General features: G+C 40.9%; 2 protein-coding genes across 12 annotated transcripts in view; one reads left to right on the top strand and one right to left on the bottom strand.

Annotated features, from left to right (window-relative positions):
* rap1gapb (RAP1 GTPase activating protein b) overlaps nucleotides 1–2,036 on the top strand; it is a 34,181-nt gene extending 32,145 nt beyond the window's left edge. For all 10 annotated transcript variants that reach the window (XM_067504540.1, XM_067504542.1, XM_067504543.1 and 7 more), the window contains one exon: nucleotides 75–2,036. The gene's annotated coding sequence lies outside the window, so the exon portion shown is untranslated. The remainder of the gene's footprint in view (nucleotides 1–74) is intronic.
* Nucleotides 1,972–13,470, bottom strand: padi2 (peptidyl arginine deiminase, type II). 2 transcript variants are annotated; one of them, XM_067504551.1, is made up of 16 exons: nucleotides 13,208–13,470; nucleotides 8,453–8,624; nucleotides 7,357–7,426; nucleotides 7,182–7,243; nucleotides 6,735–6,852; nucleotides 6,212–6,364; nucleotides 5,853–6,046; nucleotides 5,371–5,474; nucleotides 4,992–5,103; nucleotides 4,453–4,560; nucleotides 4,208–4,359; nucleotides 3,953–4,100; nucleotides 3,708–3,801; nucleotides 3,539–3,618; nucleotides 2,790–2,927; nucleotides 1,972–2,671 (listed from the first exon to the last, which is right to left on the bottom strand). In XM_067504551.1, the coding sequence occupies exons 1-16, from the start codon at nucleotides 13,360–13,362 to the stop codon at nucleotides 2,438–2,440; spliced, it is 2,094 nt and encodes a 697-aa protein (XP_067360652.1). In that variant the 5' UTR covers nucleotides 13,363–13,470; the 3' UTR covers nucleotides 1,972–2,437. The 2 variants fall into 2 exon arrangements, with proteins under 2 accessions (XP_067360652.1, XP_067360653.1); XM_067504552.1 differs by lacking the exon at nucleotides 13,208–13,470 and adding an exon at nucleotides 10,260–10,694.
* Between the last annotated feature and the right edge of the window lie 868 nt (nucleotides 13,471–14,338).

Here is a 14,338-nt window from a genome sequence, read left to right on the forward strand (position 1 = left end):
TTCATACAAACTACACATACAGCCGTTTCTGTTTTATGTCCTATGTAACCCTCTTTTTCTCCTCTGTCTCCCAGCATTCCCATCAGGCATCTTTTGCTAAAAGCGAGCCAAGGGCATGTGAACTCCACCAATGATAAGAAAAAGGGAAGCAGCATTAAAACCCGTATCAAAAGACTCACACATCGTTCTTCGTATGTTTGGAATGAATCAGCTGTCTGTCATGACAGACACCCAGCTTTGCTGACGTGCACCTATACATCACTCTCATTCCAGCTCCACGTGAATGCTCGGGGCAAAGGACAAGAGACCTCTGCCCCTGTGCACCCAGCATCACTACTGACCGTCACCTGGCAACTGGCTTCGCACAGCCATTTTGCTCACCTGCTCATTCAACAGGCCAGTAAGCTCTGAGACCTGATTCTTACTGTAAGCACTTCAATGTTGTGTGTCCTCTTCAACAGAGCAGGAATTAAATGGGTTTTGATCTTGTGAATGAAAGAGCAAGAAAAAGAGACCGATTAAACAACTGGTGTTTGTTTAGCTTGTCAAACAGTGGCTCTACAGAGAGGAGAGTTGCACTAGAGGGAATGTTTTTTTAAATGTCAGCCTCACGTCCCACTGTGATATTGTACATGGGTTTAACTTTGATGTACCCAGTGTGTGCAGCTGTCTGCCAGACTATGTTTTGTGTTTTATTGATGATCTATTCTTCCTCCTCTTGAGTATTCTGTAGTGTATATTTGTCACGTTTTATGATTGCTTCGGTAAATCCACCACGTCTTTAATGGAGGGCCCTGCTATGATGCTATTTTCGGAGGCTGTGAAAGCCTCATTCATCATTCTCCTAGGTGGGCCAAGGGGTCAAATATACCAGAGAAAATGTGTCTGCAGTTCTTACATTCAAAATGTAGTTGTACCACAGTGAATCTGTAGTAAGTAAAAAAAAAAAAAAAAAGGCTCTTTTGATGCTAGACAATTATACTTGAAAGAGCCCACACTTCCACATTGTCTCCAGTCTCCCTCTGTTATACACAACCTGTTGATTTGATGTCTGCATTTGGTAGTGGACGGTATAAATTTTGCTTGCCAAAATCCTCTCCTCCACACACTTGTGCCATGCTTGGCATAGGCGTTTTTCCCTGTGATTAATTTTATTGAAAACCAGCCAACATCTCCAGATACAGTGCACATTGCTAATAGGAAACTGTGGCAATCGGTGACATACGTACTGATCTAAGCACTACATTTTCAGAGTTACTCTGAAATGCTGACCTTTTGAAAAACCTTGTTGCTGAACATGAATTACACTGTGACTTTTCTTGAAGTTGCCTTTATGATTGTGTTGTGGGAGCTGCTTTTAAAAGGCTTTCTTGAATGTAAAACGTGGTAGACGTATTTATTTGTACATATCAGCACCAATGAGTCGTGAGACTGTATTGACTCCTGACTGCAGTAAGCTTGAGTCTGAAAAAGCTTGCATTTTCTTCAGTTTGTGAAGGAAGAAGTTAAGGAAATGTTTTTCCGGTGATATAACTTAACATGGGATTTATTGTCTGTAATTAATTAATGACAGCATTTACAGGTTGAGAGCGTACAGAACGTTTAGACACTGAACCAATTCCAAAACAGTCTATTGTATCCATTTAGCTGTTGTGTCATAGAAAAAAAAAAAAGACATTTTAGTAATAACCACGTGTATAACAGGCTTTTCGGTTGATTTAAGAAAAGTTCATTTTCCTCTGGAGTTGTGAAATGCTTGAGCAGATGAAGTGCGCCCTCTTGTGGCTCCGTATTTCCATTGCACATCACTATGTGGTAACGTTTCATCTAACTGTGCTTGCACTGTGTGTCAATCCAAACCACTATAAGACTGGGAGTGAAACTACTGTGTGCTCAATTCAAATGATTGTATTTCTGGTTGTCGATAGTCCGCTTAAGCCCTTGTTCAAAAGAATTGTTTTTAAATATTGCTTTTCATCCTTTTTTGTAAATTAATCCAACAAAAATGTTTAATAAAGATGAGGATACGTACAATAGATCTGACCTCAGGGGTATTTGTTGCTAAAACATATTTTCTTGAGTGTAACATTAGAGTGTAACTGATAGAAAATGTATCTTTCTACTTTTTAACAGATAATGAAAAGCTTTGAAAAAAAACATTATAAAAAGGTACTAAAGGAACCAGATAGAACTATGAGAGTGTAACAAACTATTTTACCATTGTGTGGAAAACACCATGTAATTAGAATGCTGCAATTATTACTGACTACTGATTACTGCATTTATGAATACATCAGGATTTTTGGCAAGCAAAAAAGCTGCTGTAGTATTAAATCACACTTGTCATTACGCCGGTAACCTTGGATGTGGCTACACCAAGCTGGAGTGAAATCGTATTTTAATTTCGACCAATCTTCACCCACTGGTCAGTTTCCATTCACATCTCCAGGTTCCACCACTTGAAGTCGAACGGCTCCCTGCGGACGTTCGAACCACAGTGCACCTCTCCCAGCAGCTTGTGGTAGGAGGAAAAGTCATCTATGAATGTGCAGCTGAGGCCCAGGCCCTCCATCAGGGAGCACATCTCAGCCTCCAAGACACAGCGTCCATTCACCCTGGGGCCAAAAGGTTTAGGGATGCCAAGGTTTTTCCCCAAAACTATCATGTTTACCTGGAAAAAGATGCGACAGATTATGAAATTCACAGTAGTGCCATCAGCTCAGACTACTTACATTTAACAGACATTGTCTGGTTAATTTGTTGAATTATAAATATGCATCTGAACATGCCATGTCAGGGTAGTAAGCCACTGCTCTGGACTCAGTCTCGTCCTCCTTCAACTTGAAGAGGATTGGCAGGTCTATGATGTCCTCATCGTCCAGGCCCAGCTCTCTCTTCAGTACATCCCGGTTCCAGTCGATGCAGCTCTGGGAGAGAGGAGGCATTTAAAAAGGCACCATGCATTTCAAGTGCTGTATGACAAATTTTTAAGCTGCGCTAATTTTCTGCTTTGATTTTCACTAGGAGGTCACAGTTTTCAAGATCTTTTTTTTTTTAACCACCCAATTGGTATATTTGTATTTTTTAAAGACATGAAATAACAGGAGAAATTATTATAGCGAGCAAAACATATTTTAAAGTTTATATGGACACCTGACTTGTTTCGGCGCAGACTTCAAAAATTGTGAACCTGTCCTTTCTGACAAGGGGCCAAGTGGGAACAAGCAAAACTTCAACAAAATATCAACAATTAAAGCTATGCAAAATGTTGTTTGATGGAATCACAGTTTGGCTGGATGCTTGAACAACACTGCTACCAAAATGCGGGGAGTCGAGTTCAGAGGAGAATGAAAAATAATCTGGGCCTGTTTTCCATGAATTAGGCTTAGTCACTTGGTTCCGATGAAGGGCAACCGACCGACATCAGTGCCAGCTCTCACTGATGCTCTTTTAGCTAAATAGGAGCAAATTTTATTCCCAGCGTTTTGGAATAAGATGTTTACTGACAGAACTGGTCCTAATTTATAGCCCCACTCACCTGTACGTAGTTATTTTCAGCTTGGAAATTCTCATCACTGAGTAACTCATTCACTGTTATTTGTTGCTCGTCTGTCAGACCTTTATCAAAGAATAGTACATATTGTGTTATAAGAATTACCGTATTTGAAGAATTCAATCTTGGCTACAATATACATTAAAACATTTACCGTCAAACATTTTGGCTTCTCCGTGACCATCGCTCTGTAAGCCTCTGAATAGTTTGTATGCAGCGTCTGGGCTGGCTAGCAGCAGCCGGAAGCCCTGTGAGCAGACAAACAAGAGACTAAGACAACACTGGCTGCAGTGTATCCTGAGAGCTTTTTCATTCCCACAGTGTACATAACATGTCCCCATGAAGCAGTAACGGCCAACTGCTTCTCACATTTCAGTTTAGCAGGTTGGCTTGGTTTACCTTTCTATCAGGTGCAGGAACGAATGTCATGAATTCGTCAACGTGGCCAACGTAGAGCCAGTCAGAAAACAAAGCGATGGGCTCCTGAACCTTCTGAGCCCACAGGAAGTCTTGAACTACTTTCGTCATGTTGCGTCCTTTCGTTGCACTTAAAGAAAAAGATGCAGGTGTGTTCGGAAAGCTTCTGCATAACAGTTGAGTTTAGAAATCATATGAAGAACTGTTTATACGCTCTGCTAAACTGCTGAAACTCACGTGGGGAAGGCCACGCCAATGATGATTCTGCCCAGAGGGTAGTTTTTCCCACTCACAGTAACAGGAGGACTAACCTCCAGATTACCGAAGGAGTCCAGACTGCTCACATCTTTTCTCTGTGCCACTCTCGTCACATAGCCGAAGTCTGGCCCCTAAGGACATGAAGATGATTTGAAACAAAACTGCGCCTTTGTCAGAGCTTTCCCCCCCCCCATTTCCAGAATGCATGTGATTCCATTTCTCACCAGCAGATCATTATATGGAAAGTCCACTAGATCTCCATCTCGAGGGGAATCCAGAACGACAGGGAACCGGTGGTGAGGTGAATCGATGTAACCGAACTCAAGCTCATCCTGAAATGAAGTTATGAGTTTTATTCATACTGGCCTTATATTGTGGTTCATATTACAGGTCTAATAAAAACAACCATTCATTTTTTCTTTTGTGTGCAGCTTTTCATGCAAACCTTTTGCCTGAGCACAATTTTCTTCCCCAGAATTTCTTCTGTCCTAATCCCTATAATTCTTTAAGTTTCATTTCATACAGTACCTATGGTACGGTGATTGTATCTGGGGTTTAAATAACAAGTTCTCCAAAGATACACTGAACTTTTTGTAATTACATTATATTTTACATGAAAAAACATAATTGGTGGTTCTCCAATGTTTCTCGCTCATTGATTCAAAGTTATTTCAGTCAGAAAGCATTTAGTCACACAGTCTCAGAGGGCTTCACACAGCCGTGCTGTAAACCAATAAAAAGTCAAGTTCTCCCACTTTCTTACCTGCATCCAACGATCTCCTCTGTTCTTATACTCAAAGCAAACCTTCAGCTTGTACCGGCTCTTCTCCACAAGCCCCGTCATTGCTTTCAGGAACTGGTAGTTGTCAGAGGTGCTGACAAGACAACCACAGACAGATAAGCAGTGGGGGTATTTCAGAATGCAAATTCATCTGCATTAAACTGCGAATGAATCATTGAAAAAAAAGAATGAAAACTGTCAAAAGTGCTGACAGAGTTAACTGAAAACCACAAGTCATTTACTTTTTTTTCTTGTTATTACGGGTAAAGCTTACTATTTATGGAATATATGACACTGTAACATCCCATGGTGACAAGTCTATTGTCACCATCATATTTATTATTCATCACTCTTCTCCTACCTGCACACAAACACCTCTATGGGCTTCAGGGTATTGGGTGTCATGATCCAGGGTGCCACTCTGAACACAACTCGGTCGGTGAAAATGGGCGTCTCAGGGATGGCCTGTCGAAACATAAGGCTACTGAGCAGAACCGGCTGCAGAAGTGTGTTTGTTATGTAATGTAAGAAAATAAGTTCAAATTCAGGCAAAGAAATCACAAGGTGGGTGGTGTTGTGCTGTATGGTTTTGGATATAGCTCCACAACAATAATACTTGAGTTAAGTCCCATTGTCCTAAATCAGCAAAAATCAAGAATTTTGACATGGCTGCATACCCGTAAACAGGACAAAAAAGTTGTATTGTTTATTTTATTTTATTTAATAATTAGACAGTACAACTGTACTGTACATTGTTCACAGTTTAGTTTAATCTAAAACACATTAAAATGATAAAGCTAATACAGAACACACAGAAGGAGGTTAAATATGTTTAGGTCTTACTTCACAGATGGGCTCTAATAGACTGAGGTTGATGGTGATAAGCCCATCGAAGTCTTTAGCAGGAAACCTGAGGCCTTCCACATAAAACTTCATTTCCCCTGCTCCTCCCAGGTAAGGCACCTCCTGTGACAGGACCTCATTGCTCAGCACCAGCGGATAGTCCTTCACAAAGTATTTGTAGTAGAGTGTCTTTACTGCAGGAAGAACAACATAAGCAAGGTTCAAATATGGAGGAGCCTTATTTGGGAAAATCCTTTAGGAAAAAGAAGTTTAAACAAACGGATTAAAAGACTATGCAAAGCTCTAACTACGCATCTGAATTACATCCACTGTTTTGCGGAGCGTTCAGCTTTACTCACACGGGGCATTATTCGCCACATCTGAGGATCTGGACCTGAAGACTCGGACGCTCTCTGCGTCGCTTTGAGAGATGTGCATGGTGAGCCTGTAGCCCGGTGGGAGCTTGGCAGGACCACTGGTCCTCAGCACCATGAGTGACATGTCCTTCAGATCTGCACACCCACAAAGACTTGAGTGAATGTGGCTGTTCGAGTCCAAATATACATGTGAAATTTTTTTCATTTCTGGAGTTTAAAGCTAAAACTTTCTGTAAGGAAAGAAGTGCAGTATGTACTACATCTGTTTTCACTGTCTACCTTTGCTGCAAGAGTCTGTACTGTTTACTGCAAAGTACTCTGACAGAGAAGTTTTATCAGCTCGCCTTCTAGCTGACCTCATAGAGCTGCTTTGATTTTATCAGACACATTTTTTTTCATGTCATTGCCAACTTTGCAAAAAGTAAATATGAGTGGCCTTTTAATGTTGACAACTAAGCTTGTGAGACAGAGGGCAGAATTAGACGCAGCCCTGATGCTGTTTTACCCGACACAGTAGAGATGTAGTCCTGCTCGCTGTCTGGTTTCTTATAATAGCGCCGCTCAGAGTCACAGTTGACCAGTACTATGGCTCCATGCCCATTAGGACCCCATTTCCAAGATCCCTAACAGCAGACCAGACGGGAATACATTTGATTCACAGACACTGACTTCAGGTTTTTTACTCATTAATATTGAATTGCCAGAACGCTAATCAAACAGAAATGATATGTATTTATATAACGGCTACACAGTGTAGAAATGTCTAGTGGACAAAGACAGCATGTTCAAGCTTGAACACAGATAGTATCTAATACAGAGAAGGTAGAATGACACAACAGGAAAGTACGCAGACACACTTTAAAGTTATCAAAACGCTTTGTTATTGTTTTTGACCAAAGCCTTTGTTAAGAATCAGGGTTTGCATTCGTAAAACGGACAAATCTGAGCTCACCTTATTAGGGTTGTTTTTCTCCACAACGCCGTCTCTGTCAGCATCAACATCCAGAGAGATCTCTGTGTGACAGGCATATTTGTTTTTCACTGCGTTTGCACGGCCACATCTACGCAGGTAGTGACTCTCTGTCTTTAATTTGTCTAAAATTTCACTTTTAAAATGTTTAACTTACCAACAGCTGTCAGGTGCAGAACTGCTTTCCCCATCACCTCTTTATTGTTTCCATAGTACTGGACAGACAGCTTATAAAACAAAATATACACTGATCAGCCACAACCCAAAAACCACCAACAGGGGATGCTAATAACAATAATCATCTCATTACAATGACACCTGTGAAGAGATGAGATGTAACCTCCTTGTAGATTATGTGCAGGAAAAATCACCTTGGACAAAGACCAAATAGTGACTCCCCGAACACTGGGTCAGAGCGTCTCCAAAATGACCATAAGTAGTCAAAGAAAGACAACCAGAGATCTGGTGAGAGCGTCGTGGGCCCCCCCAGACTCGATGTAAGGTAACCCACATCCTTTGATCCCACATCCTAAATTGCTTAAAAAAAATAAAAAACACCCTAAAAGCTGGTTATGACTGACAGGTGTCAGAGGACACAGTGCATCATGTGGGGCTGCGTAGCCACAGATCAGCCAGAGTGCCCATGGTGACCCTGGGCCACGGAGGAAAACACCTACAATAGGTATGTGCACTTCAGAATGGGACCATGCAATGGAGCACTAGAAGAAGGAGCCTGTGTGCACGTGCATCGTTTACCTAGCGAAGAAATGGCACCATTATAGGCTACGGGAGTCACAACTTACAGGCCTTAAAGGATACATCACTGATGTTCTGGTGCCAGGCACCAGAGGACACCTTCAGATGTCTTGTTGAGTCCATGCCTGGAGTAATCACAGCTATTTTGGTAATAGAAGGAGACCTCCATAGTATTAGGTAGGTGGCATGTCAGTGTATGTGCAAAGCATAAGAATAAACCTGTAATTGTATGATCATAAAGAGAAAGAAACTAAAACATTTTGGACATTTTAAACCAACAAGCACTTAAACTGTTATACATGCAGTAGCTCCTCTGGCTATTCAAAGTACAATAAAGACACAAATGCTGCACAGACAGAGTTCTCTTGTAAATGACGACAGTCTGGTACAAACATTTGTGTTACACTTAGTCATTTAGACACAAAAGTCATGACATTTGCTCATTTCCCGAAACTCATCTTGCAACACCACCTTCTTGTATTTCTGAATCACTTTACCTTGCTATCATTTTCAAATTGACTGGCATGGCTCATAGTGATGAGAAGCACTGAGTTCCCAGTGAGGGGGATAGGAGTGAGGTGGGATGTCTCCTGGGGTGGGGGGCTGATGGTGTAGTCAACATTGGACGTGCACTTGACTGAGAAAAACTTTGAAGCGGGAGGGGCGCTCCTAAGAAAAGGAGAAACAGAACATCCGATAATTGTCAGATTAGTCTCTACACTACAGTCATACTGTATCAAACATGCTATATGTGTGTGAGTGTGTAGGATACACGGAGAGCTCTGACGTATGTAGACAAGCGGCAAGCTCGTATTTCGTAACAGGTGCGAAACCAAAGTAGCAGCTGCACTGTAGCTATAATAAAAGTTAGTCTGCTATTTTGTGTATTGCTTAAGAAGCCGACTTAAAACGCAGATCTTTAAAAAAGGGAAGGAGCAACTGGTAAAACTTCTCCTATGTTTAACTTGCAGAGTGTGAGGGTTACAATAGCTCCAGGATTATATGAAATGTGAGGCTTTTTATGGCATGAGTCATGCCTGTATTCTGCCTGAGGACAAGGACTAAAGACAGTCCCACATGCCTCTTGGTCTCAGGTTTTACCTGTTGGCCCTAATGTAGGAATATAATTTGCCACTGGCCTTTGGACTCTGCACAAACTAGTCTCACTGTGGAAACATAAGGTGGAGGAGAGCTCCATTCTTTCAAAGATTGTCGTCATAAACAATACTGACACGTCCACGTTTTAAAGAAGAGATGCCTATTCGCTATCAATCTAATGTACGGGAAGACAAGAACAGGATTGTTTACTACAAACTTGGCAAAGTTACCAATAAACAGTAGATTTGTCAAACTCAGACTGCAGAAATCCATCTATGGGTCTGTGTATTTGGTGTGGCTGAACTTTAAAAACACATTATTTGCACATGAGAACTGTGGATTTTAACCCACAGATTTTGACCCTTAAACATTGGACTAGGTCTCTCCTTTAGGCCAGTATGTGCAGGAGGAAAAATAACAGCAGTAAATCATTTCTTCATTGTACACACAGTAAAAAGTTGTCTTTACAAAGACTGTGGACCTAATCTTAACCACTGCAAAAGTCCCCTTATATGAGAACCCCTCTAGACAGTGCATCCTTATTTTAGGATAGGCAACTCGAATATCCCCTGGTGGTGCAGGCTGGGAACAGGTCTCCCACTCTGTCCTATCACTATTCCAGCTTCGCTCTGCTTTGTTGTGGAGGCCGGCATTTGGCACAAAGCATAGCCTACATTTCTGCAGTACGACAAAGTCTCTCCTGTTGAAACACAAACAACAGGGGACTGTTGATTGTATCCACCGTACAAAACCAAACACTATGAGGTCCGCCACCACCAGTACCCACATTTAATTTACATCCTCCCTTCAGCTTTGTTGATATGGGTTAACAATGGAAATCTTTTATACACAGTCGGCAGTTTATTAGGTACTACTGTGTACTGCTTATTAGCAGAGTGCTTTGGAGTCTAATACTTTAACCCTGCAGGAAATAAATGCTCTAACATTTTGTCCACCTTTGTTAATATGAATGTGTAAACATTTATAGTAGAAAAAAAGAAGTAAATAAATGCAAACTTTCAGCTCTGGGTGCAAACTAGTGATCTGGTTGCGCTCGCTATTATCTGTAAATTATAAAAGTAGAAGAAAAACACTGGAAATAAGAGAATAAAAGACAGTGTATACGTTTACAGGAAAACATGACCGATTGTCAGCACCGCCCCAGTCTGTGGGCTGCACCTGTCTGCAGGTTGGTCAGGAGCATACCTGTTCAGGTTCACATTCAGTTCCGAGCCGACCACGTACAAGACGCTTGTGGTTTTGTCATAATCTACTCTCAGAGTCCTGGAGTGGCTCATGGTGGCAGACCTCCCGCTGTCAGACAGAGTGGTACTGAAGTACAGCAGATGCGACTGCTCCCGTCGTCAGGAGAGAAAGACACAAACTCGTCCTGGGTTGAGTGCAACAAGTGATTATGAAGGCTGCAGGTACTGGAGATTAAAGCCTCTGGATTCGCTTATTGGTCAGTCAACTGCCTGCCCAACCTCACCGCCTCCCACCCCCGTGTTGCTCACTACGCGTCTGTCCATTGTCTCTTTATTCTTTACCTCTGTGTCCCTTTCGTGCACAAGGTTCGACGCAGACGCAGAGACGCAGTTTTACTAATCATTCAGCACAACATAAATGCACCACACAGTGGCAATATTCGCCGTCGCTAAATTAGTGAAATATTAGTTCAACTTTCCTCCGTAGTCATGGACGCGCGCATGCGTAAAAGCGCAGGGTCGGAGTGTCGCCTTCCTGTGGTTGGAACAGCATTCAGCCCTTTTGCCCCTGCTGCCTTAAACCAGACTCTGAAGTTCACTACACAGATTTTAATTGAGGACGTGTTCTGGCTGTCTTTCTACCTTCTCTGTATTGCTCGGTGTGTTATTTCCTCCTTTTTAAAAACGTTTTACTGCGTCTGTCATTTCTATCATATCAGATGTGTTTTCTATCACACTGTAAACAGTTTGGGTATCAGACAATCTTATGAAAACCAGACAAACATATAAAAAGACATGTAAAGACAATATTGTTATTAGTTTACCTCCCGAATTCCACCAGGAGCCCACGTATAACTATGTTTTCTAAAATCGTGTACATTTTTGTTTGGGGGTGGGGGCTTCCATCGTACAGGGTGACACGTGTATATGTAGATGTGAATGCTCATGTTAAAGTAGGGGTCAGTCAGGGAGGTTTGTCAAAATAGGTGCAATGTTAAATATTTCTAACTATAAAATGGGCCACATGAATCCATGTTTCTTCTTTAATCTAATTTGAATTAATTTAAAAAAACATTTAAATTATGAGCTTTGATGCTGTTGCTTCAGGCCAAACAAGTACCAACATGCTCAACTGCGTCTTGCTTAATCAAGTAAGGACATGAAATACAACATGCTTGAGGTGCATGTGTCATTCAACCATTACGCTCTCTGGTTAGGTTTGGGTTTGGAAAATAATGTGTGTATATTATATACACACCGTTTCTTTTTCTCAGGAGTTATGAATAACAATCCATGCTGGGAAATGCTCATGTATTTGCTCGCTCCCCGTCATTTGTAGGACACAGAGCCACCTGGTGACACGATAACTTGCACGACAACAACAACCTCTCTCTCTCTTAAGGGTTCTGCCTTTTATCAACAAATATCTGGCAGCAATAATTTTTTTAACCACATGTAAACAAAGGAGTGGTGCCCACGAGATGAAGTGCAAACCGCTAAACCACAACTTTTTCCACGCTTCAGTGAAAGCTAACATTAGTTAGTAATGTTGAGATGCAACTGTAGACTAACATTAGTTGACCTTGGCATCTACCTAGTTCCACAAGTAAAGCTGCGACTTTATCTGAAGTTGATAAAGACTTATTTAAGGAGCGGCATGGGACAGAAAAGACTGAGAGGACTTTGTCTCTAATAGCCGACCCATGAATCTGAAATTGAACAGAGATTAATATCCTGACTGCTCAGCAGTTCCCAGGTGGATGAACTTTTCTTCTAATGGGTGATGACAGGTGACTCTAGGAAGTAGGATCAGGTATTTAGAGGACGACTTCACCAATTTTAAACTTGCTTTCTATGGCTTTAATTTAGGGCACAAATGTACATATGCTTTTAAGCTTCCCTCTGACTTCCCTGTATTAAAATATTTTTCTGCTTCTAGCTGAAAAACTCCTCCAGATGACATCAGCCAGAGGAGTTTTTCCATAAATAGGAGTTCAGATTATGTCATCTAAGGGACCTGATTAAAAACTCCATAGTGTGAGCAACAACATGGCATAATCTTAAATAAAGGTTCCTCCAGGTGATGTCATCTGGAGGCATTTTTCAGCTAGAGAGATATTTTGATATAGGGAAATCAGAGGGATGTTTCATTGCATTCAGTTACATGTACTATTCATACTAGACCCAAAAGAAGCAAGTCCATTTATCAGTGACAGCGTCCTTTAAATCTAAAATCCCAAGTCTTTCTATACGTGTTATATAATGTAAAATATGCATCGATCCATTCATACCCTGTGATGCCATGACGAGCTGCTGTGCTTTTCGTGAAAAAGAAAAAAGACTTTCACGAGGACAATCAAAGTCATAGTATGCCACTGCTCTATGCAAAGCTTTGACAACTTTTCAAACTCTACAGTATTTCTAGTACTACATTTGAACTCCTCTGTCTTTGAGTTATTATCAGACAACAAGAAAACAACCTATATTGGTGCTTTCGGTAGGTCAGTTTCTATTCTATGGTTTCTATTACAATCAGCTCAGTTCAAAGGACAAACAATGACTCTGTGTCGAATGAAGACACAGAGTCTTTATTTTCATGGAATGAAAATAAATCTTCACTCTTAACAAAATGAAAGATACATTTGGATGTATGTGGAATCCATCCAGTACCAAAAAAATCCCAAACTAGCTCAGCTGGTTGAAAAGTCAGTTGTGTGTTTAGCAAGTGAAAAGGGACAAACCAGCTGAATTTTTAAAGTAGACTTTGTTTCTACTCGGTTTAGGTGAGTTAAGGTCAATAGTTTCTTCTTTCTTCTTTCTGCATGAAAAACTAATTGGTGCAATCAGTTTGAGCCTAAACTGAAACCCCCTTCTTTCTAAAATCGCTTCATCATTTAAAGCATGAAATACATACGCTGGAGCCTGTCTCTACTTAACCACTGCACTTACCTGTTCAGGTTTACTTTCAAAACGGTGCCAACCACATACAGAACACTCTGCAGACTCTGCGGGTCAATTCGACATGTTCGCAGGTGTTCTGGGTTCTCCTGACTCTTCTTCTGCAAGAAAGAAGGTGCATTTGGTGTTGCGCTTTGTTGAAACATGGTCGTTGTTTGCGTGGACTGATGGAGTGGTTCTGCTGAAGTTGTCTGTTGTTTTGGAATGCGTTTTCAGTTTGTAATTTGGGAGGAGTGACGACGCTACTCTGCCTTCGAGGTTCTTCAGAGGCAGCTTATTATGGGGGGGGGGGTAAAGAAAGCTCATGGATAAATGAAAGGGTGCAGGGAGTGGCTGCTGACTGACAAGGTGATGCCTCTGTTTTGCGGAGTGCGGAGCGGAGCCTCCGCAAGGTGTTCGCCCAGTGACAGTGACTTGAAACTTTTTTTTTAACACAGAGAAGAGAAATAAAACATTGTTTTAATTTAATTTAGCACATGGGTAATTTCTAGAATAGTACAACATCATATTTGATTCAGTAACGAATGAAATGGCAAGCCACATCTTCTAAAAAACAAACTCTAATATATCTTTTTTTAAAATATGTTTAGGCCTTATCCGTTTTTATTTCGCCTGCTTTTACTTTTATCGTAATGCATTTTTATTAATGTTCATTTTATGTACTGTATGTGACTGATTTTATTTAGTTGTTAGGCTAAACTGATGTAAAGTCTTCCCACCATGAGCAATGTTACTTTGTGTTTCGGTATTTGCTCTACTTAGTATCATTTTCACTTCTAAGACTGATAAACTCAAAGCCTCCAGGCACGATCTTTTTGTATACTACTGCTTTTCAGGCTTGTAGTAATCTGGATTGTAGATCAGGATTGTGGGTTTGCTGTCTTAAATGGGGATTAAAATAGAAACGCTTTCTGATGTGAAATTAACCTGACATAGCCATATGTAGGCAATATAATACAAAATATTAAAATACATATTGACACTCAATAGACATCAAATGAAAGACACCTGTATTAATCTCACTAAAGTGAAATACTAAATCATACTAGAGCAGTTCTACACAGAACTTTTCATTGTGTACAGTAGAGACCACATAAATCCCTTGGACTGATATCCAATCAA

Source organism: Channa argus, chromosome 5, assembly GCF_033026475.1.
Source record: "Channa argus isolate prfri chromosome 5, Channa argus male v1.0, whole genome shotgun sequence".
Lineage (NCBI taxonomy): Eukaryota > Metazoa > Chordata > Actinopteri > Anabantiformes > Channidae > Channa > Channa argus.